Source organism: Lynx rufus, unplaced genomic scaffold, assembly GCF_022079265.1.
Source record: "Lynx rufus isolate CCGP_SWC_20201006 ecotype Redwood Valley unplaced genomic scaffold, mLynRuf1.p SCAF_7, whole genome shotgun sequence".
Classification (NCBI taxonomy): Eukaryota; Metazoa; Chordata; class Mammalia; order Carnivora; family Felidae; genus Lynx; species Lynx rufus.
This window is the reverse complement of record NW_025814889.1, coordinates 116,537,901-116,561,091: the sequence shown is the minus strand read 5'-3', so window position 1 is coordinate 116,561,091 and position 23,191 is coordinate 116,537,901. Positions and strand designations below refer to the sequence as shown.

Sequence of the window (23,191 nt, the reverse complement as noted above, 5' to 3'; positions counted from 1 at the left end):
TGCTAACATGATGAACTGGACTTGATTCAATGGGTAATGGTGATATTTTAAGGATCTAAACAGGAAAATGTATGAGACGGTAACTCAGGAAGATTTCTGCCTGTATGGAATGAAAGGGTATGAGAAGCACAGCTAAAAAAGAATAGACAGATTTCTGTTTTTACCCCTAGGCATGGAGAAGGGAATTATGGATGTGTCAATATATTTCAACGATCTTCTATACTTTTTAATACATTGTTCTGTTTCATAGAGCTGATGAGGATCAAATGAGGTAACATGTGTGAAAGCACTTTACAGGCTAAAAAGTGCTTCAAAAGTACTAATACCATTACCGTTATAGTTGTTATAAATGAACTTTTTAAAAATCTTTAAGAAGTACTTTAATAAAAAGGAAAAGGTTCAGATATCATGGAGCAACTGTCAGTATTTTAATAAAAGGAAAAAGGGACTGGTTCAATATCTGTATAGCTAATAAAATTTTAAGTATGTCTGACAAAGGGAAGAGTCAAGCATCTCATGCCAGAAGCCAACGGGGTAATTCCTCGTTCCATTACTATTAAATGATTTCTTTGGTAAGTACTTCCTACAGTTCTCTATAATGTAGGCACAAAAGGGATGCATACAGAAGTTGGCACTTTACAGTGAAACATGTGGCCAGTGACAAAGAACCAAGAATGAAAAGATCAGGACTATGCACACTATGATTAAACCACAGAAAAATGTATATGGATCCGTATACCTTACCACAATCCTAGTATCACTGAAGAATGAGGATGGCTCCACCTGGATAGAGATGATATTCTACGTAGGTGACAAGACACTTCATTGACCTTCTCAACATACCTACAAAGATGAAACCCTGAACAGAGAACTTGCCCATTTGGATTGCTAAAAAAGTAATTTTAGTCAGTCAAGGCATAATAACACTCAAGCCAGTGAGGTACTATGTTATAATGAAGAACCTGGGCTTGGAAACAGGAGACCTGAATTCAAATTCTAACTCTATCAATTTCTAGCTGAACATTCTTGAACAACTCACTAAGTATTCTTAAACCAAAGTGAACTATCTGAATCTCAGACATTTGGAAATCTTACCACTTCCAAATGGCAAAATGCACTAAACTTTACAGTATTTGAAGTAGCAAATCAAAATGTGAAAGCACTTTGTAAACATCTTCTTACAAATGGTAATTTACAAGAATGATAATTATCATCTTAAGGTCACAGGCCAGCAGAAGATCCTGAAATCTGCCTACCCATACTTGATCGCTCCTTAGGAGAACCATGAGAACTTCGTTACTTCAATTTTTTAGCTATACTACCTGGATTTTGCCTTGCTTAAGATGTACAAAGTTGAAGCATTCCCTCTTGGGTGGGGGGGTGTCACAGGTCAAATACCAGATATACTACAGCAGAGAGCAGGAAAAAAAAAAAGCAAGCCTCACAGGAATCAGAGAGACTCTCAATGGTCACAATTCCAAGTCTCTGGGAAATTCTGTGATTATTGGTCTTGGGAGACTAAAGTTTACATATTAAGTTGTCAGGGAATGATAGATTAATGATAAATAAATTAGGGGGGGGAACCACTTTGATTTTGCCCAAACTCTAATCATAGACTATGGGATAAAGATACAGACAGTCAATAAGAAAAAAAAAAAAGAAAAGAAAAGAAAAAAAGGATACAGTCAAGCTCCTAATGAAAAAAAAGAAGGTCCCACTAATTGATACACTCTCTTCCTTAATGAGAGGAATATTTGTCAATGGAGGAAGATGGCAGCAGGAAATTAGTAATCTAACAAATAAGGTTTCAATAACAACTAGAATATTCTATTCTAAATGGCTAATAACCTCTTAGAAGAGCTATGAAATAATACTAAACTAAGTCCAAATTCAAGATCCACAGTTATTGAAGAATTTCTTTTTTTTTTTTTTAGGTGATACAAACAAACTTTATTTAAACACTTTATGAAGCAGGCAGTCTCCTTTCAGAGAACTTCTCAGAATTTAGAATCAATCACTGCCCAAATCAGTAGCAAAACAAATTCTGATTCATTGAATTGTCATTAATAAACTGGAGTCCTGAAAACTGACTAAAAGAAATAGAGCAAACACTTACCAACTTGTGAAGTAAGTCATCTTTCTTATTGTACTGAGAAAAAATCCAACTTTTGATGGTTTCAGCCACTTTTAACAGGATGCTTCGCTGAAGGAGATTAATGAGATTGTACAGGATACATTAAACCACACCCACACAGCAGAAAAACTGCAAATAACTTACTTCTAATTAACCAAAATTTTTATCAGAAAAAGGGAGGAAAAAAATCATCTTGGTTATATCCTTTGTCAGTATGTCTCAGGCTCCTTAATAGTTCCCAGATTTACTTGCACATCAGAATCACCTAGAGATTTTAGTTAGAAACATATTCTTGGGTCCCCAAACCAAAGGTTCAGATTCATTAGGTTTGGATGAGACCTGAAAAGCAGATTTAAAAAAAAAATTCTTATTTATTCATTTATTTGAAAAATTTTAATGTTTATTTAATTTTGAGAGAGAGAGCGTGAGCAAAGGGGGAGAGGGAAGGCAGACAACAAGGGAGACACGGAATCTGAAGCAGGCTCCAGGCTCTGAGCTGTCAGCACAGAGCCAGACATGGGGCTCGAACCCACAAACTGCAAGATCGTGACCTGAGCCAAAGTCAGATGCTTAACCAACTGGGCCATCTAGGTGCCCTGAACAGCAGATTTTTTAAAGAGCACTCGGAAGTTATCCTGATGCAACTCATTTGTCTTCGGTACCCTATATACTATCTATGTCAAGATGACAGTATATATTTTAATGAAAACCACAGGGTGTTCCAAGTTCTCAAATACTAAGAACATTTTCATTCCACAATGCTAAGGCATAAAGATATTTTAATCAACTTTAGAAAAAGTGTCTCATACTGAAATAATTTTTATTATTGAACCAACCAAAAATTCAATTTACCTTAATGTTAATAGCCTATTATCTGAGTAAATGCAGTTTACATTCATTGAGTGATTACTATATCCTGAGTACTAAAAAAGGGTCATAGGAACAAAGATAAATACATATAACTGCTATTTTCAAAAACTTAGAAGAGAAAGTAAATAATTACAAATCAATGTAAAGTCTCGGAAAGTGTGGGAAAAGATGTCAATAGGTGTTAACACTGACGCTATACCCTAACAGATGAGCAGAAATTTTAACAAAGGAGGGAGAACATTCTGGGCAAGGGAACAGAATGAGTAAAGGGGACAGCCATGTAACCACTTGCCATGGTCATGGTGGCATAGTCTGGGCTATGACCCAAGGGAAGAAGGGAATAGTAAAGAACAGAGGGTTTTTAAAGAACTTGGTCTTATATGCCATAATAGTGTAGACTTTATACTGTAGGCTATGAGGAGCACCTTGCATAAGATTTTTATGCAAGGATATGAAACAATAAATATCAGCATTTTAGAAAAATAACTGGCTACAGCACAGAGATGGTACTAGGAGGAAATAATTGTAGCCAAGAAGTATCATTAGAAAGATATTTAATAGTCCAGCTAAACAATGATAAAGGCCTAAAGCAGGGTAACAAAAAATGGTAGTGAATAAGGGTTGGATTTTAGAGACATAAGAAGTTGACTTATCATTTAGTGACCAAATTAATGTGGGAGTGATAGGAAACTTAAGATAACAGAGAGTGGTAATTTGGGAATATGGAAAGAATATTGTTTGTTTTGGGAGTGCTGAGTTGAAAAAAGTTCTGTTTTACATATTCTGAATCTGAGTTTCCTGGGGTATAGGGCAGGTGAAAATGTTTGACAAGCATCCAGAACTGAGAGAAGACAGAATGCATATAAGTGGCCAATGAGGGCAAGAAAGTACATGAGATCACTCAGAGAAACAGGTCAAGCAAAGAGGCCTGATACTCAAAGTTTATGGGAGGAATGTTTAAGAATAATCACAGGAAAAGAAACTAGAAAAATATACAGAGAATAAATATTCACAGTGAGAATCCCAATATAGCTACTCAGTCAGTACTTAACAATAACATTAAAAAATAAAAGTGAAAAAAGGGTGATTAATCCTAAATATAGCTTCATCACCGTCTCATATAATAATAAAAAATCTGGTTTCAAAAGAAAATAATCGGTACTTCACTGCTTGAACAGAACTTTGGGGGCAATTCTAAAAATATATCCCCTGAGAAGGAACTAAGTAATACAACAAATCTTTCTAAAATTCAGCTGCCCCAGATTTAGAAAAACTCCATTTTAGAAAAATTTAGCTCATACAATTGAAATGTGTAATATGAAGGCTAAAGGAACTTTCTGGACATGTGGTAATTTTTTTTAAATGTTTATTTTTGAGAGAGAGAGAGGGAGAGAGACAGAGCACAAGCAGGGGAGGGACAGAGAGAGAGAAGACACAGAATCCCAAACAGGCTCCAGTATCCAAAGCCAGCTCCAGGCTCTGAGCTGTCAGCACAGAGCCCGATGAGGCGCTGGAACCCACAAGCTGTGACCTGAGCCAAAGTCGGACACTTAACCGACTGAGCCACCCAGGTGCCCCAACCTGTGGTAATTTTGAAACGCATTCTCTGGCTATGCTTTTTACTGGTCCTTAATTTAATGAAATTTTCAACTCTCATTTTATTTATTTATTTATAAGTTAATAATAACATTTCTATATGTAAAAATACCTATCATAAATGAAAAGGATTAAAACCTATAAAACCCAAGTTTTTGCATAACAACAAAAAAAGGCCAATGCCCATATCCTGGCTAAGACTATCCCTTGGCCCATTTTTTGTCTTTTGTGGCCAAGTAATCTCAAATCCAAGTCTTAATCTATAAATAACCTGTTAGCTGTATCCTTAGGTTTTGCTTTCAAAATTCTTCCCAGGAACATCCACATTTGAAAGGGTCAGGGAGAAAAAAGGGTTTAAGTGCAGAGGAATAGCAAACTGGTTCTGATCTGTGTGAGCTCTAACTCCCTAACTCCCACCCTGTAAGTGTCAGTCAAAAAAACATTTCTCCAGTATTTATTCTGCTCTGACAAATGGGACCAGCTTGGTTATCTCACATTGTAGGGATTTTTCTAAGAACAGGAGAAAAGATACTTCTCTCTCTATCACCACAGACTAAATAACTAATTGAAAACTTTAAAATCCTCCTCCCCAAAATAATGATGTCTTGTAATAAAACAATGATTAAACTAGAATGTTTAGGAAATGAGGTAATCTGGGTTTTTTTCCTATTAAATTAGAATTCCTTTTGTTAAAACTGAAATGTACTGGAATATCTTCTTATTTTAATAAATATGGCTAATAGAACATAAATGAATCTATTAAATGCATTTTACAGAACATAATTGATGGTAATGGAGATTCTTTTTAGTATCTTAGCCTCACAATGTTGTAGTCAACTGAGATATTTATTGTATAAAAAGATACTGTGCAGGGGCACCTGGGTGGCTCAGTTGGTTAAGCATCTGACTCTTGATTTTGGCTCAGGTCATGATCTCATGGTTCATGAGATCGAGCCCCATGTAGTGCTCTGTGCATACAATGCAGAGCCTGCTTGGGATGCTCTCCTCCCTCTTTTTCTGCCCCTTCCCCGCCCACACTCTCTTTTGCAAAATAAATTAACAAACATTAAAAAAAAAGATACTACACAGATATAAAGGGCATCAGAAATTGAGGTAAATATACCCACTCCATCATATACCCTTGAAACTGTTTGTGAAATATGTTATCAATTTGCTTTCTTATAACTTGTGCTCTCTTTTATTTTTTTTATTTTTCTTCCTTTTTTTTAATATGTAATTTATTGTCAAATTGGTCTCCATACAACACCCAGTGCTCACCCCAACAGGTGCCCTCCTCAATACCCATCACCCACCCTCCCCTCCCTCCCACCCCCCATCAACCCTCAGTTTGTTCTCAGTATTTAAGAGTCTCTTATGGTTTGCCTCCCTCTCTGTAGCTTTTTTTTCCCCCTACCCCTTCCCCTGGTCTTCTGTTGAGTTTCTCAGGATCCACAAATGAGTGAAAACATATGGTATCTGTCTTTCTCTGCCTGACTTGTTTCACTTAGCATAACACTTTCCAGTTCCATCCATGTTGCTACAAATGGCCAGATTTCATTCTTTCTCATTGCCAACTAGTATTCCATTGTATATATAAACCACATCTTCTTAATCCATTTGTCAGTTGATGGTCATTTAGGCTCTTTCCATAATTCGGCTATTGTTGAAAGTGCTGCTATAAACATTGGGGTACAAGTGCCCCTATGCATCAAGCACTCGTGTATCCCTTGGGTAAATTCCTAGCAGTGCTATTGCTGGGTCATAGGGTAGATCTATGTTTAATCTTTTGAGGAACCTCTACACTGTTTTCCAGAGCGGCTGCACCAGTTTGCATTCCCACCAACAGTGCAAGAGGGTTCCCGTTGCTCCACATCCTCGCCAGCATCTATAGTCTCCTGATTTGTTCATTTTAGCCACTCTGACTGGTGTGAGGTGGTATCTCGTGTGGTTTTGATTTGTATTTCCCTGATTAGGAGTGACGTTAATTGTGCTCTCTTTTAAAAAATATGAAAAGAAAAAAATTTCAATTATTATGAGTCCTACTGGTTGAATTCTTATTAAGGCTTTAGTATATTTTTCTGGTTCCCCCTAAACAACTTCAATATTTGAATAAACAATATATTTTAATCTTCAACCATATTAATTTCCATTTATTATAGAAGTTACTGAGATAGTCCAAAACAGCAAGGATTTATGTTTATCTAAACAGTTTTGTACTACTGATGAAATAAAACATAATATCTTAAACCAGTGTTGAGGAAGACATGGAGGTACTTATGTGTTTTTTTTTGTTTTTGCAAGGGTAAAGGTAAAGGCACTTTGAATAATTAGTGAGGTGAAGAACAAGAGATTAATCAGAGAGAATGAGCGTGATTTCTTACTTTTGGCAGGGCTCTTGCAGGAGGCTTTTGTTGTCCCTCTGTCACTGTGCTTTTTTCTGGTTTTGGTGACAGAGAAGAGCATATTTCAAAGTCTGTATGTCCCAGATCCTGTAAGTACTGGTAAAGTGGAGAATTCTGAAAAAGACATATGAAATAAAGCAAATTTCAAGATCACTGCTATTTAAAAAGCTTAGAGCTCAAATTCAATAGGAAACTCACTATCATGACCAGTATGCCCCAATTCTTTAAGGCTTCATCTATTAAAAAGTGAATTATCTGTCACAATGCCATTTAACATTAAAAAAAAAATCAACAATTCAACAGAGGGACCCAAAAAAGGAAAAACTCTAAACACAGATTTTTCTGAGTGGGTACCAGCAAGAAAAAATGGGTTTAGGAATATAAATAGATTTGTAAAGCAATTTCTTTGCCCAAATATTTGTAGTATTAGAGTAGATTACTTCAAAATAGCCAAGCCTGACTATAGATAGCTCCTAAGAGGGCCTACAATGAAAAGTAGTTATTACTTGAAGCTAAGAATTAAGCAATGATTATACTACATTAATTATAATTTTATACTATCATATTCACTAATTCATTCAAGCAAAAGTATGTATGATCTACCATATGTCTGCCACTGTAAACAATCTTAAAACTCCAAGAAAATTACCTAAAATAAGCTGTATCTCACATACAACCATAAGGCAAACAAGAGATTCTGTGGCTAATAAAAGCATTAGAACATGGTGGTTAAGAACACAAACTCTGGAGCCAGACTACAGGTTCAAATCCCAACTGTGCCTCTTATTGGTTGAATATCCTATGACAGTTTAAATTCTTCGCTTCAGCTGTCTCATCTTAAAATAGGAATAATAATTACACCTTGTTCATAGGGTCTTTTCAAGGACTAAATACATACAAGGCACTTAGAACAGTACCTGGTCCATAGTAATCACTCAAATTACACTTCAACTATATATAAGCCAGGTGGAAAGAGCACAGGTTTTGGAACAGACAAAACAAAACAAACAAACAAACAAAATTACTCCAATCATCAGATGCATCAGCATCACTGTTGGATGAAAATACATGGCACAATTCTTTCTGGATAAATAGCAAGCTTTAATTTTAACTTTGTCTTCTCTAAAGCACAAAGTTGGTGACATGTTTAAAAATAAACCCTGATTCCATTCAACAAAAATATTTAACACTTTAAAAAAGACCTTACGTTAGGTAGTAGAGATAAAATAACAACCACCATGAAAACAATAGTAAACAGCAACACAGCTAATGTAGTATCATGTGGCAAAAGCTTAACTAAACATTCTACTTGCATCATTTCACTTAAGGTTCACAACAAACTTTAAAAAGTATGTATTATGATCATTGTTATTGTTAATACCCATTTCATAAATGAGGAAACAGACTCACTCTGTTAGATACAGAAAGCAGGATAGGTCTGATTCCAAAGCCAACACTCTGAAATATTATACTATACTATCTAAAATAACAAACAGTCCCTCCTATGTTTAGAGAGAAAGACACCAGGGAAACTTCCTTATAATTTAGTATAGCAATATCAAGCAAATTAATAATTGCAGAATTGTATTGGATACTACGGAAACAGAAGAGGCAGTTAAGTGAGACCAATATTTCTAGGGAATATATCCTTGAGTTTGGGAAAATGAGGCAGAGTGGGAATTTGCTTGTACTGGTAGCAATTTGCTGGGTATCAATTTGCCAGAATAGAAGATAAGTAAAATGCCTCCTTTTAAAGCTACATTTAATACTCTTTTGAAAAAGTATACAAAAAAATTATAATAAAAGGAGGGATATGTTCTTATCTCTCTACCAGACTTAAAACCTTTGGTGGCACAAACGGTTAATCTTAACATCACCCGTAATGTATCTTCAAATATTGCCTTGATCTTCAAATATCGCCTTGAATTACTCAAATATTTTCAAAATGAGTTGTGAACCCCACCCTGCTCTGTCCCCATAGTGGCAAAAGAACAAGAATGCTTGTTCGGTTGGGCTGACCTTTTGAAAAGTTTACATACTTAAAAAAAAAAAAAACACACAACACAACTTGTTTTTAAGGCAGAACTCTTTCTTCAAGTGAACTCCCATGGGGGAAGAACAATAAATAAGATGGATCAAAGCAGAGTTACTCTAATTCCAGGGTCATCAAAGTTTTCCTGTAAAAGGCCAGACAGTAAATATTTCACACTTTGCAGACCATATGGTCTCTATCGTAACTAATCAGTTCTGCTGCTGTGGTGCAAAAGCAGCCACAGCACTACATAAAACAATGAGTGTGGTTATGCTCCAATAAAACTTTATTTATGGAAATACTGACCTTCTTATAATTTTCATATGTCACAAAATATCATTCTTTTGATATTTCCCCCGACCATTTAAAAACATGAAGTCCACTCTTAGTTCACCAGCCACAGAAAATCAGGCAGGAGCAGAGGACAAATCTGCTCCAAAAGCATTAGTTTGCTGACCCCAGTTTTAATTAAAGGCTCAGTCAAGACCTTGAGGCACAGTCTGATTGCTAACTGTTCTGTGGCAACAGGCTTCAGGGTGGGGATGGAGGGCTAAAGAATTTTTCATTCAAATTCTAATACCTTTCTTACTCCACACTTAGCTGATGAGTGTCAGCACTGACCCCAAAGTCCCTTCCTTTTCCAGTTCATATCACAGCTCACAAAATAACAAAATGGAAAATTTTTAAAGTGATTAAATAGAAGAGAAACAATGAATACTTTGTTCTCCATACGTGTTCTGCACATCAACTAAAGCACATGTACTCAGTTGGAAACACCATAATCTGGAACACTTGCTATTTCACTTTTTGCAAAATAGCAGCATTAATCATGTACCTTGAATAATACCAATAACGTCCAGAGGTGTCATTTGATACACTAATTCTGTCAGTACCTTATTCTGCCTTTTCTAGCAATGTAAAACTTTTCCTTAACTTTTTGGTTGGTTTCACAACGTTCTTATCAAAGGTGTGACATCCATTTATATGAGCTATGCAACTATGAATGATGCTTTAGTAATTCTGGTTTCTTCCCCATCTCTAGTGACAGAATTCATCACTTTCACCCTAGAAAGCACTGTTTTACAGTTCTGGGAAATTTTGGCCTGCCAAGACTATCACTGTGCCTTGTTTCATGGCTTTGTGTAACTAGTTAGACAAAATTTCAGAGTAGACAATCCTTGGAGACTACGGATGAAGGTACTGCAGGTCTGATAGAATATAATTCCAGGCACCATTGTATTTCTTATTTACACTTTACTTTTTTAGACTGCTATTGCAAATCAGACCATTTCTAAACATATAAACTCAGACTGTATGTACTCTAAAGCTCTTATTCATAATGTTTATTTTAGTATTCTGAGTTGCATCCTTAATTTTGTTGTTTTATTTCTATTTTTATGCTTCAATCGCTTTAGAGCCAAAATAAAATTTAGTATTTAACCAATGATAACACGCAAATGAAAAACAAAGATCCCCTGGTTAACAAACTGAACATTAACTAAGATGAACCGACCAAATTAGACCTCATAGCACAACTGAGCAAATTTTAAGAGTGCAAAGTGATTGTTGGTAAAATTATTATTTTATTAACTTAAAAAAAGTGTTTGGGGGCTAAAATTACCATCACGTTTTCTCTGAAACTGCCAAGTAACCTGTGTACTATTTGACAGATCTCAGAAAACCAGATCATGACTAGCGGTTCACAGATTTTTTTGGGGTCTCAAAACCTCTTTAGGATCTTAAAAATTATTGAGAGCCCCAAAGAGTTTTTGTGGATGTCCAACAACATTTATCATATTAGAAATTAAAACTAAAAAATTTAAAATATTTATTAATTTACTTAAGATAACAGTAAACCCATTACAATATTAATGTAAATAATGTAATTTTTAATGAGAACACTATTTCTCCAAAATGAAAAAGAAAGGTATTGAGCAAGATGGATTGTTTTACATTTTTGCAAACCTCCTTACTACCTGGCTTAACAGGAGAGAGCTGGATTCTTTTTTTTCTTTGAAATGTGTATTTATTTATTTTGAGAGAGAGCACGTGAGCACAAGCTGGGGAGGGGCAGAGACAGAGAGGGAGACAGAGAATTCCAGTAGGCTCTGCGCTAATAGCTACGCAGGGCTCAATCACTTGTACCATGAGATAATGACCTGAGCCAAAAACAAGAGTTAAACGTTTAACTGACTGAGCCACCCAAGCACCCCTAGAAAGGGAGTATTTTTTAAGTCTTTTCTGACAATTGTATTACCAAAGAATACCCATAACAAAACTCAACAAGTGATAGTTTAGAAAAGGTTGATTTTAATGTGGAACATGAAACCATATAGATAAGCTTTTTCTACCCTATGCACGAGTGAGAAGTGAAAAAGGCAAATGGGGTTGCCTGCGTAGCTCAGTTGGTTAAGCTATCAACTCTTGGTTTTGCTCAGGTCATGATTTCGTGGTTTGGAGATCAAGCCCTACATCATGGTCCATGCGGCTGGTGCAGAGCCTGCTTGGGATTCTCTCCTTCTCTGCCCCTCCTCTGCTTGCTCTTGGTCTCTCTCTCTCTCTCTCAAAATAAATTTTAAAAAAACTTGAAAAAAAAGAAAAAGGCAAATATGTTAGTTATTAAAATGTGACGGCCTAATATATAATAATGTATTTCTTCTTTTACGACAAGATCAGGCTCCATGTTGCAACAGCCCTAATCACTGTATTTGTAGGTTGGGGTATTAAATTTATAAATGAATACATAGAAATTTCTATGCTTCATATGGTAAATATTATTATAGGTTGATGGCAGCCTCAGAAAGGGACTTTTTTTTGTAGAGGGCAAGGTAGAGTAGGTGATGATAGGTAATTTTTGGTTATAACTTTTTTCCTTGGTTCAAGCAAAATAGAACCATAAATATTTCAGTTAAGTTGTTTTCTTGTAAAAAATTATTAGCACTGGACTCAAACTATAATTCTGTAGTATTGTAGAATGATAGTGTTGCCAAAAGAAATACGAGAAACCTCAGACACAGCATGTGGGAGCTTCTCCTCAGGAAATCCTTGTGGTTCACTATTCCTGTAAATTTTAGCCTGACAGAAAACACACATCATAGCACCAGAAAGAATTTTGCTAAATGAAAGACAGCCAAGAGTCTCTGGTTGTGCTAAGATTGTTGTGATGGCTGAAACATATTTTTGTAAGAAAAATAAACAAAAATAGACAGGAAACCCCAACATTTTTGCTGAACAAGCACTTCAAGAAAATGACTCATTTAAGTCCATGACTACCTGCACTTCATGCCCACCCACACATTAAAGATATCAGATCCCACACTGATGCATATATATAAAGCTTGAACCACCCATTTAATGCATTGTTTGCTTTCTGCATGATTTGTGGTGCATTCTGCATAAGTGCCAGTACCATCATTGCTGGTTTGCATTTAAAATGGAAGATAAACTAGTGCAGAAATTGAGGTGATGGGTAAAATACTTTTATTATTAGGTTCTCTCTTCTGAACTGCTTTAAACACTTACAGAGAGAATATGTTGTAACCTTCCAGGTTCTAGGCCAGGGTAGGAATAGGCAACCTGGCAACAATGGCAAAATTAGGCAACTCATTCATTAATAAATACTAATGGAACATTTTCTATGTGCCAAGCAATATCTAGGCATAGGGAAGAAAACAAAACAAAACAGGTGAGGTCCTTGCTAAAAAGCTTCCTTCTATGCTACTTCTGATAAGACCACTGCTTTCAACTACCAAAGAAAATACTGAGTGTTTTGATACTTTCCAGATAGGCTGCCATGTTTCAGGAAAATCCTCTCTTGGTCCCAGCTTCCTTAAGTACAAAATAAGAATGCTATTTTCTTAAACTTGTTCAAGTGGTAAAACAAAACTCATCAGGGCACTTGGGTGGCTCAGGCCCAGTTGGTGAAGCATTAAGCTCAGGTCATGATCTTGCAGTTCTTGGGTTTGAAGCCCCGCGTTGGGCTCTGTGCCGACAGTTCAGAGCCTGAAGCCTACTTCGGATTCTGTGTCTCCCTCTCTCTCTGCCCCTCTCCTGCTCACACTCTGTCTCTCTTAAAAGGAAATAAACATTATTAAAAAAAAAAAAACACCAAAAAAACCCCCCATGATGTTCTGTGAGAAACAAGATAAAAAAGTGGTATGCTAAAATATAATTTTATGCTAAATCAAATGCCATCTTATCCTATGCAATCAGCCAATGCCAGAATACAGAAATTCTACATATCAAATTACTCAGTTTCTTCAACAAATGAGCCATATAATAAAGGAAGTGGAGGAAACTGCTCAAGACTAAAGGGACATCCAAATATCACCCAAATGTCATATATGAGTTTTGCCTACATCCTGGTTTGAACAACTATAAAAAGACATTTTTTAGATACTTGAGGAAATCCAAATGCAGGCTAGATATTAGGTGATACTGTAATCTAACTAAACGTGAGTTTGCTCCTTGATGAGTCACAAATAGAACTACAACAGGTAAGTTGTCACACAAAGGAAACTTTATTTGCAGCAAATAAGGACAGCATGGGGAATAACTTCCAAAGCCTGACTCCCCGAGCAAGGGTGTATGGGTTTCTTTTATTAAGGATTACAATGAATATTTAGATAGGGGAGGCTTGTCATCACTTAGAGGCAAGCATCAAGTGGCACATGCATCCTAAGGAAACATGCCTTTACATGTACCCTAGGTTATGTAAATGAGGCTTGTGCTTCTCCTTGGGCAGAGATTTTGTCATTACAATGAGGTAAAGGTAACTGACAGTCACTCTATGGGTCACTCCATCCATGGTCCACCTGCATAGGCATGAGTTGGGGGTTCAATTCAAACTGGTCTAGGTGGTCTGGGCTGGCTAGAATTGTTTGTCCAGGCAGTCCTTATTGCTTAAGGAGTAGTTCCAGTTTCTATCACAGGATGCTCTGCCCCTTGGTCTTTTGCCTGACTTCAGAGATATAAGCCGGAAAGAAGAGCGTAAGGAAAACTGTGGGACAAAGGTCAGTGAGTACAAGCAGGTGAATAGTAAAGGTCCGGTCGTTAGGTCTGGCTGGTGACAATTATTAGGGAATTACTAATTTTATTAAATAATTATATTGGAGTTAGCATTAAAAAAAAGAAGAGAGCACACTTGTCTGTTAGAGATACATACTAAAGAATTTACAGGTAAAATCAGGTAATGTTTGGAATCGGCTTTGAAATACTCCAAGAAAGTGGCCCTCTTGGCACAGTGGGCAGCGCATCAGTCTCATAAAATACTCCAAAAAAAAAAAAAAAAAAAAAGGTGGGGGTGGGAGAGAAACATATAAGACAGTTTAGCAAAATATTAACAGCTGTTCAAGCCGAAGCTGGGTCGTGGGTATAGAGACCTTTCACTGTATTATTCTCTCCTTTTATGTATAATTTTAAAAGTCCATTATAAGTTTAAAAAAATCAGATGCCAGGCTTTCTTAGAGTCTGGTATAAAAGATTTAAGAAAATAATATGGCAGAAAAATGTAAAATTGAGAAAATTCCATTTATTATTTTACTCTGGGAAAAAGATAAGCTTATTAAATTTTAGACTAGAACACTCAAGTCTTTGCAAATTTCCATATAATGGTAGTGGTCCTTCTAATATCTGCTGAAAGAGAATATGACAAAAAGCAAATGTTAATTTAGCTTCATCTTTAAATGAATTTCTGAGTTAATTATACTAGCACCAATTAACCCACTGCAACATATGTATGTGATATTTTACGTATTCATAAAAAGTATTCATATAACATTGGGCAAATATTTGGACTTGCAAACTTTCTACAACAATGCCCAGGTCACTCAATACTCCCACCAAGGATAACAAATGTCAAAAGTATCCTCTAGCAATAAGATTTTAAGTAACCAGTCTTAGTGGAGACTTACCAGTCTTGTGACTTACTAGTCACAAATAAATGACTAATTACCTGTCAAAGTCAATTATTCATATTTACCTTCCACAAACTAATCAAAAGTTTGTGGAATAAAAAGTCTCAATTTTGTGATTTTTGGAGCCATGTTTTAAAAATACCATTAAGACAGTTAAAAAACATAAACAAAAACCAAACAGTACGTTCCTATAGAGCAGTAGTCCTCAAACTAGATTTTGCACCCATCCCCCAACTCCAATGCCTGAAGATATTTTTGGCTGTTATAACTGAGGAGGGGAGGAATGTTACTGGCATCTAGTTGGCAGAGATCAGGAATGCTATGTAACATCCTCCAATGCATAGGAGAAGCCCCACAAAGAGGCATCCAGCTCAAACTGTCAATAGTGCTAAGGTTGAGAAATGTTGTTTTAGAATATGAGCAATCATAGATTGAAAAATTGACAAAACTTAAGTAGCCCAACAGCTGTTTTCCTCACTTCTTATTTTGGGAGAATGATAGATTTAAAAAGCAAACACCTAAATGGAAAATTATTTATTTTTCCATGACTTGTAATCTAAAACTCAATAGGCATTCTAAGAGTGAAATGAGTTATGTTCAAAATAACTACATCTGAATTTATGCATTGAAATTTTAACCAGCCATCAAGAGCAAAGTTTGGTTATGGGCACATCTTAATGCTATAGGCTTACAACCAAGCACATGTGTCAGGCTAAGAACCTTAGATGCTCTTTCACACTAACTCTTATGCTCTTATGTACCCTATGGACTCTCTCCTTCTCTTTCCCAGAAGGAGCTGTTCGCAGACACACTTTTAGAAAGCCTTTGTAGTCTACAACAACTACTGGTCAAATTCTGATTCTGGTTTTTCACCAACTATCTGCTGTTTTCTAGATGCCACTGACTGAGTGCTGGCGGCATTCCACTAGAAAAATCACTTAGCTAGAAAGGGAAAACAAATGGCAATCCAACCATCAATTTGTTCATTTATCACTAATCAAATATTTATTGAGCACCTTCTATATGTCTGGCACTAGAATTATAGGACTTTTCTGCCATTAACTTCTCTCTGGGAATATTTAAGAAAAAGTTAACTGTTTTTATGCTATAAAAGGAAATTCAATTGTTCAATTTCACGAAAAAAAATTTTTGACTATATTGCTATTTTTAAATAAAAATTTCAAACAACACAAAAAGATATAAAATAAGAAATACCTTTATCTTACCCTTCACCCCTACTCCCTTTCTCAAAATGTAATAAACACTCTTTAGTTTGTGAATACCGTCTCTTCAAATTTACTACCCATTTATGCTTGAAAGTGGCTGGCAACAGAGGCGGGCAAGGTGACTCCTAGATTTCTGGTTTGGACAATTAGGTGGTGTTATTTACTGAAATATAAAATAGTGGCAGCACAACAAGGCTGAAGAGGGAGCCTATGAGATACTCAAATGTGAATAATTTAGACCTAAAAATATCTGGAGATCAGGAAAGTGGCCCAGTTTGAACGCACAGATCTGAGCTTTTAGCAAATAGGTATGGTGGTAAACCCACATAGTAGGGTACAGGTATGGGAACATATTGAGTAGATGAGATCAGCTAGAGGTAATACAGAGGATGAGAAGATAAGAAGGCCTTACAAGAGGCCAGTATTTCAGAAAAGAGTAGAGCCAAAGCTGGAAAATAGAGTAATAGTAAAGAAAGTTAACATTTCTTGAGTTGCTTATATGGTAGGCATGAAGTTAAGGATGTTTTATAATACATTATTTACTCAAAAAAAAATTTTTTTTAAATGTTTATTTTTGAGAGAGACAGAGTGTGAGCAGGGGAGGGGCAGAGAGAGACGGAGACAAAGAATCTGAAGCAGGTTCCAGGCTCTGAGCTGTCGAACCACGAACTATGAGAACATGACCTGGGCCGAAGTCAGACGCCCAACTGACTGAGCCACCCAGACGCCCCTATAATACTTTACTCTCAACAACAAACTTCTAAAGTGAAATTATTACTATTCCTACCATTTTAGAAGGAAATTAGGGCATATGAAGTCAAAAACGTGGCTAAGTTAAATAGTGTAAGACTAACCAGCTTTGGTCTGAGTCCAAAGCCTACACCCTTAATAATAACATAAAACTGTCTCTGAGGAAAAAGGGTATCTAGAAGAAGTCTTCTTTCATTTATTTATTTTTTTTAAAGTAAGGACCACACCCAACATAGGGCTTGAATTCACGACCCCAATATCAAGAGTTGCATGCTCCACCGACTGAGCCAGCCAGGTATCCCTTATTGTTTTAAAATATAAGTTTCATTGCTCAGGTAAGGCCAACAGATCAGGAGATGACTGCCATTGGAAAGACAGTTATATTCATAGATCTCAAAAGATGGAGGCAGGCCATGCCATGAGGAAGGGGAGGTCATGGTCGGCAGCACCAGGGGGAGAGGGAGGAAATTATGGATCACGGCCTTTACTGTGGTTTCTTTGGGAAGGAATGAGCAAGGCAAGGGAAGCAGGCTTAAAACTGGCTAGTCTGCATAATTTCAGCAGGCTCTGAAGCATAGGGGTTGTCCCTAGTGAGGTCTGGTATCTGACCCTGTGATGATTAGGGCAGATGCGTCGTGGCCAGGTGAGAGGTGTGTCACCTAGATGAACGGTTTGCTATCTCTTAGGAACTGGTTAACTCTGGGAGCGGCAATCCCTCCAGGGTCAGTAAGGTCCTGAGATGATCAATGCATCAGAATACAGAAAGTAAAAGACATGGTTAACAACATACTTATTTATCAGATTTTATTCACTTAAGGTCCAAAATGCTGATCCTGCATGGTACAATTTTTAATTCAGGGGTATTGTTTCCTCTCTTCAGGTTGTCCTCATCTCAAATTATTTAATTATTCCCCCTTCACTGGTGGCTTTAGGTTTCATAGAACTATAGCCACTTTAATCTGGAAACACAAATCTGGATTTTTTTTTCCCCTTCTGTGAATATACTTTGTTGGAGTGTGGCAACTCCAAATCTTCATAGAATTGTTTTAGGCTCCATGACTTTTCTGTTTACTCATTCTTAAAAGAGTTCTATACTTATTATCTTAGGGTTAACAAAGTACAATCGGGAATAATTCAAGCAAAAACCAAAGGGAAATTTTCAGGTATAAATGCAAAGAGCAAAAATAATCTACAGGCGATAGATTATCAATTTAGAAATCCACTCACCAAGGGTGATAGAGCCATAGCAGGCACAAACATGATCAAGATCACACAAACAAAATTAAGCAAGTATTCCAGTGCTGCAGTTTCCCACAGGCTATGGGGGCCACAAGCAGGGGGGAGTCCGGAAACGGTCCTTGACCTGCTCCACCGGCTCATTTCATAGGTTCCAACAGTGTTTATCTCTGGTTTGGAAATGTCAGTGGAGGCTGTGGATTCTGTTCAATATTACTGAGATGCACTTTTCTTCTCACAGGAGAATGATCAGTGTCAGTTCACATCTATTGGGTTGATTCTCTCCCCCACTAATTCGTCCCCAAACAGCAGCACCAAACATTGACTGATTACCTACGTTTATTTCTAAGTACCAGGCACATTTCTAAGCATTTTATGTGTTAACTCATTTTACCTTTATGATAACTTTATGAGGCAGAGCTCGTTTGAGAAAAGAGAAAAACTATGACATAGAAAGAACATGTAACTTAGCCAAGGTCACAGAAATAAGAGAGCCAGAATTTGAATCTACACAAGCCAACAGAGAGCCAAAACTGTTATTTATTTCACTACGTTGCAACTAATTTAGAGTAAATAAATCCATTAACTCAGTCTAATACAGTATTTTATATAGTTGTGGTTTTTTTAACCAGAAACTGGACTTGTAATTTAAAAATTATCTAACAGATTAAGTTAGAAAATTCAACAAAGCATAATTCTCCCGATAATACCTACTTTTATTCCCAATCATTTCTCTTCAGATAAGTTATAATTCGTATGTATTTACCTCAGATTACACAAACCTTGAAACTGGCTGCAAAGAATCCTGGGACTATAAAAACAACAGTACCTTATTCTTCCAAATTATTCTCAAGGCTATCTCACCGAGTTTTTAAAACAACTCTTATGACACTTAAGAGAAAATACGGCCAACATATGATAAAACTAATTTCTTTATGATAAAACCATATAATCCAATAAGAAAATATTAAAAACTACAAATATGGGCAAAGGATATAAAGAGGCAGTTCAAAGAAAAAAAATACACAAATGGGTGAATACAAATAAAAACATGCTAGACTTTACCCTTGATTGAAGGAGTGCAAATTCAAACAAAGATATAATTTCAACCTGATAGTTGGCAATGCTTAAGTTTGGTCATGTATACTGTTGGTAAGGGTATAAGGAAAAAGATACTTCAGATGCCATTAATGGGAGTATATAAAAATATTAATATATCCATTGATCTAGCAATTCTACTAGGCATTGATCCTATAGATATTATACAACATTTCTATGTGTATTATGAGTATATATTTGCTTGTATGTATATATGAATATAACTGCACTGAAAATGATCTGGCAGAAAACTGAGGAGAGTGGTTACTTCTAGGAAGAAAATGAAGATTAAGGGAGGGCTGATGCTTTCCCTGTATTATTTGACTTTTTCATAATGAGAATACATTCACGTGTTATTTGTGCGGAAAAAGGTGCCCAGTGTAAGGCCTAATAAAAAAGGTGTCGAATTGTTAGTTTAGCAAATGAATAGAATGATCCTGTGCACTTGTCTATATGAAAATTAATCATCTAGTCAACTATTACACAGTTCCATTATTTAAAATGTCAGTAAAATATCAAATGCTAACTGCTGTCAGATGTCAGATGTCATCTGATCTCTTTAAGTCCATTATTAAATACAAGAAGCAGTAGGAAAAGGCAGTTAGCTACTAACAGAAGGCAGTAGAAGACAGGAGGCATTGGCACAGAGATATGAAAGTGTATAATGTAGGAGTGACTTTGTCAATGAAGACTTCAATTTATAATAAACCTGTGCTTACCTAGAAGGCTTTGTTTCCAGTCCCTTGTTAAAACAATCTATCAAATTACTTACAGGTAACTTTTCTTTAAAGATTTATATCTGTTTTTTAATTTCTTCAGAAAAGTAAGTACTGTAATGTAAGTTATATATTTTTAAAAGTTTCTGCCATGCCAAAGGAATCTCTAAAAGATCTTTTATTCAAAACAAAATCTTCATGAAAAAAAGATTTTCTATAATTAAGGGCTTTGATGGAGGATATTTGCCTGGAAAGAATTATTTATTAGCTATTAAAAATATTTTAGAAGTCTTTTCTCCTCGAATATAGCTTATAGCTATAGGTATAAATGTAATTATTACATGTAAAACAGCAATTTTCTGGGAAAGTATGATGGAAAAGGAGGAATTCCTGTTGTTAGTTGCTATTATTTCCTTATTTCTTTCCAGGCTAACTGCAGAACATCACAAAATAAGCTGATGAGGAAGACTGTCATTACCAAATTATGCAAGGTAGCTGTTTTCTCTATTTTTAATGAAAATGCTTTTAGATATAAAGAGCTAAAATTGTCATAATTTACAAACTCTATAAAGGAAAATAAATTTACCCATTACAATTAATTATATTGTCAATATACTGAATTCCTACAGACTTTTCACTCATCTTTAAATCAGTACACAATCAGAAAGCATTAATTTGAAAATAACTACTCACTGCTTCCCCTACCCCCAACCTTAAACCTTGGATAGATAATACCATAAAAAGTACCTTGCAAAATTAATTATAAAATAACAGGAAATACTTTTTGTAGTTTACATATTTCAACGTAACTTCTAAATTACTATACCCAAAGCCCTGAATCTCCAAGCATTAATTTAATTGTTCCTCAATATGAGCAAAGCAAATCTAATCACAGAAATCAAAAAGATTAAGTAAGCTAAAAGCATCCAGAAAAATTGGTCTTACTAATTAAACTACTCACGGACAGCATAGTTATAATTTCTCCAATTGACCTAGATGAAAAATTTATTGCCTTTTGCCCATATTCTTCTGATCCATACACTTCTTTCTTTGATGGTTCCCACTTGTTTCTCCAGAAGAACCACACTACAAAATGGCCACTGAACTGGAGGGTGTGTCTTCATCATTACTAAGCATTTTCCAATCAGAAGCAGCTCTCTGAAAAAAACCTCAACATAATTCCTTCACTACCACTCAGTAACTGCAGAAGTAATAGAAGGAGTAGGGGTTTTTAAACGCCTTTAAAGGATATTACTTAATAATTATGTTTACTTAAAAATTTTTTGTAAACTAGCAGCAGGTAAGACTTATATTCATAAATTTTCCTGGCTGCAGGCTTCTAAGATTTTCCAATCAAAATCAATCTTATCCAATTAATCATATGAAGTGTTATACACAACAAAAAGTTTTAAAAAGAGTGACTTCACATTTTTTCCATACAATAGCACAAATGTACTTAAGTACGATTGTATATAGTACAAAACAAAATCCATCAAAAAAAAAAAAAAAGCTTGAAGAGATGCAAAGGGAGAAAACTGACTTGCACAGCTTATACACTCAACTGATTAAATATAAAGAACGACAATGACTTGGTCTTAACTAAGAGAAAGGAAGGTAGCAATGGTGGATTGAGTGCTCCCTAGTTCTGATGCTACCCTTAATATCATTTAGTATCTGATTAATGAACTGGCATATAATGGGCATTTATTGGATGAAGGGCAGAAGCAAGGTGAGGAAGTAAAACTCATTTTTAACTACTTAAAAAAAAATTAGAACCAAGTCAAACACACAGGCAACATGTTGTGAGAAGAGCATGCGATAAACATTAGAATGAGGTCTGGATATTATTAGATCACATCCAACCTTATTGTCTTTTTTCCTTATCCCAAATGATAATAAAAAGAGTAGAAAAATAATTTGTGGTTCCCTTAAGAGAGAAAGGAGAGATTTTTCTCTCAAAATGATGTATTATGCACTTTCATCAGAAAGGGAGAATCTGTAAGGAAGAGTGAAACTAAAAGGATAGGGCAAGATATATATAGAAGTAGAAAATCCACTTCAATAAAGTTGTTAAAGAGACATGAAATTAATGGTGTGGATTAATCAACAAAATCCCAACTTTGGGAACTACAGAAACACTGGTACAGAACCAAGAAAACTAAAATTGAGTAAGAGTTCCTGATCTAAAAATGGACTGGAAATGAGCCGAATCTCTTCCTGTATTTCCTAATTAATGGAGAACTCTAAGGGCTTGACTCTTATTTACTCAACCTTATGAGTTCAAGCCCCATCCTGGGTGTAGAGAATAAAATAAATAAACTTTAAAAAAAAGAAAGCCTTTAATAGAACTGTGTAAAAATACCAAGACAACCATAAAAATAATTTAAGCACTGGGGCACCCAGGTGGTTCAGTCAGTTAAGTATCGGACTAGGTTTCAGCTCAGGTCATGATTTCAGTTTGTACATTCAAGCCCTATGTCAGGCTCTGTGCTGACAGTGTAGGTAGGGCCTGCCTGGAATTCTCTCTCTGCCTCTTTCAACTGCCCCTCCCCCACTTCTCTCTCAAAAATAAACATTAAAAAATTTTTTTAAATTTTTTTAATGTTAAACTCTTTTTTTTTTTTTTGCCCCAAATCTGTTGTTTCATTGGTTTTATTTTACTTTTTTAAATGTTAAAATCCTCATTAGAGATCTGCGGATATGTGAAGCCAAAATGGAAGGAATATCACCCAGACAGAAAAAAGCAAAGACTTGTTCCCCAAGAATAATTTTTATAACTTGTGTTAAACAAATTTATTATTGCACATCTGGTAATAAACTAGCTTTGGCCTTAATGATTAATCTTTTATGTCAATAGGGTTCTAATTTAACAACTCATTAATAAGTATTCTTTCAATTTCAGATAGTGATAAAAGCATGAGTTTTGCTATGCTTCCAAGCTCAGCTACTATTTAGAAGTAGAGTATTTTATACAATTGTGGAATTTTATGTACCGCAGAAAACTGAAGATGAATTTTATGTGAAAATGAGATGACACAACAATACCTTAAATTTTATAATTATTCCAGACAGCAATTCCATTATCAAAATACCAAATACTGTCAATATATACATTCACAGACAAAAAACAATTTTCTTCCATTAGTCAAATCAATAATGCAAATAGAAAGAATCTACAAATAATATTTAACCTTCAAATATAGAAAGGATACTGGA

General features: G+C 35.6%; 1 protein-coding gene across 6 annotated transcripts in view; it reads right to left on the bottom strand.

The window, feature by feature from the left end:
* VEZT (vezatin, adherens junctions transmembrane protein) overlaps positions 1-23,191 on the bottom strand; it is a 65,107-nt gene that overhangs the window by 34,948 nt on the left and 6,968 nt on the right. For 4 of the 6 annotated variants that reach the window (XM_047066142.1, XM_047066143.1, XM_047066144.1 and 1 more), the window contains exons 2-3: positions 6,982-7,116; positions 2,117-2,203 (exon numbers count right to left, since the gene is read on the bottom strand). In XM_047066142.1, coding sequence (XP_046922098.1) covers positions 2,117-2,203; positions 6,982-7,116 — 222 coding nt within the window. Of the gene's footprint in view, positions 1-2,116; positions 2,204-4,116; positions 4,120-6,981; positions 7,117-23,191 lie in introns of those variants that run through there. The other 2 variants (XM_047066146.1, XM_047066147.1) reach the window with 1 other exon arrangement.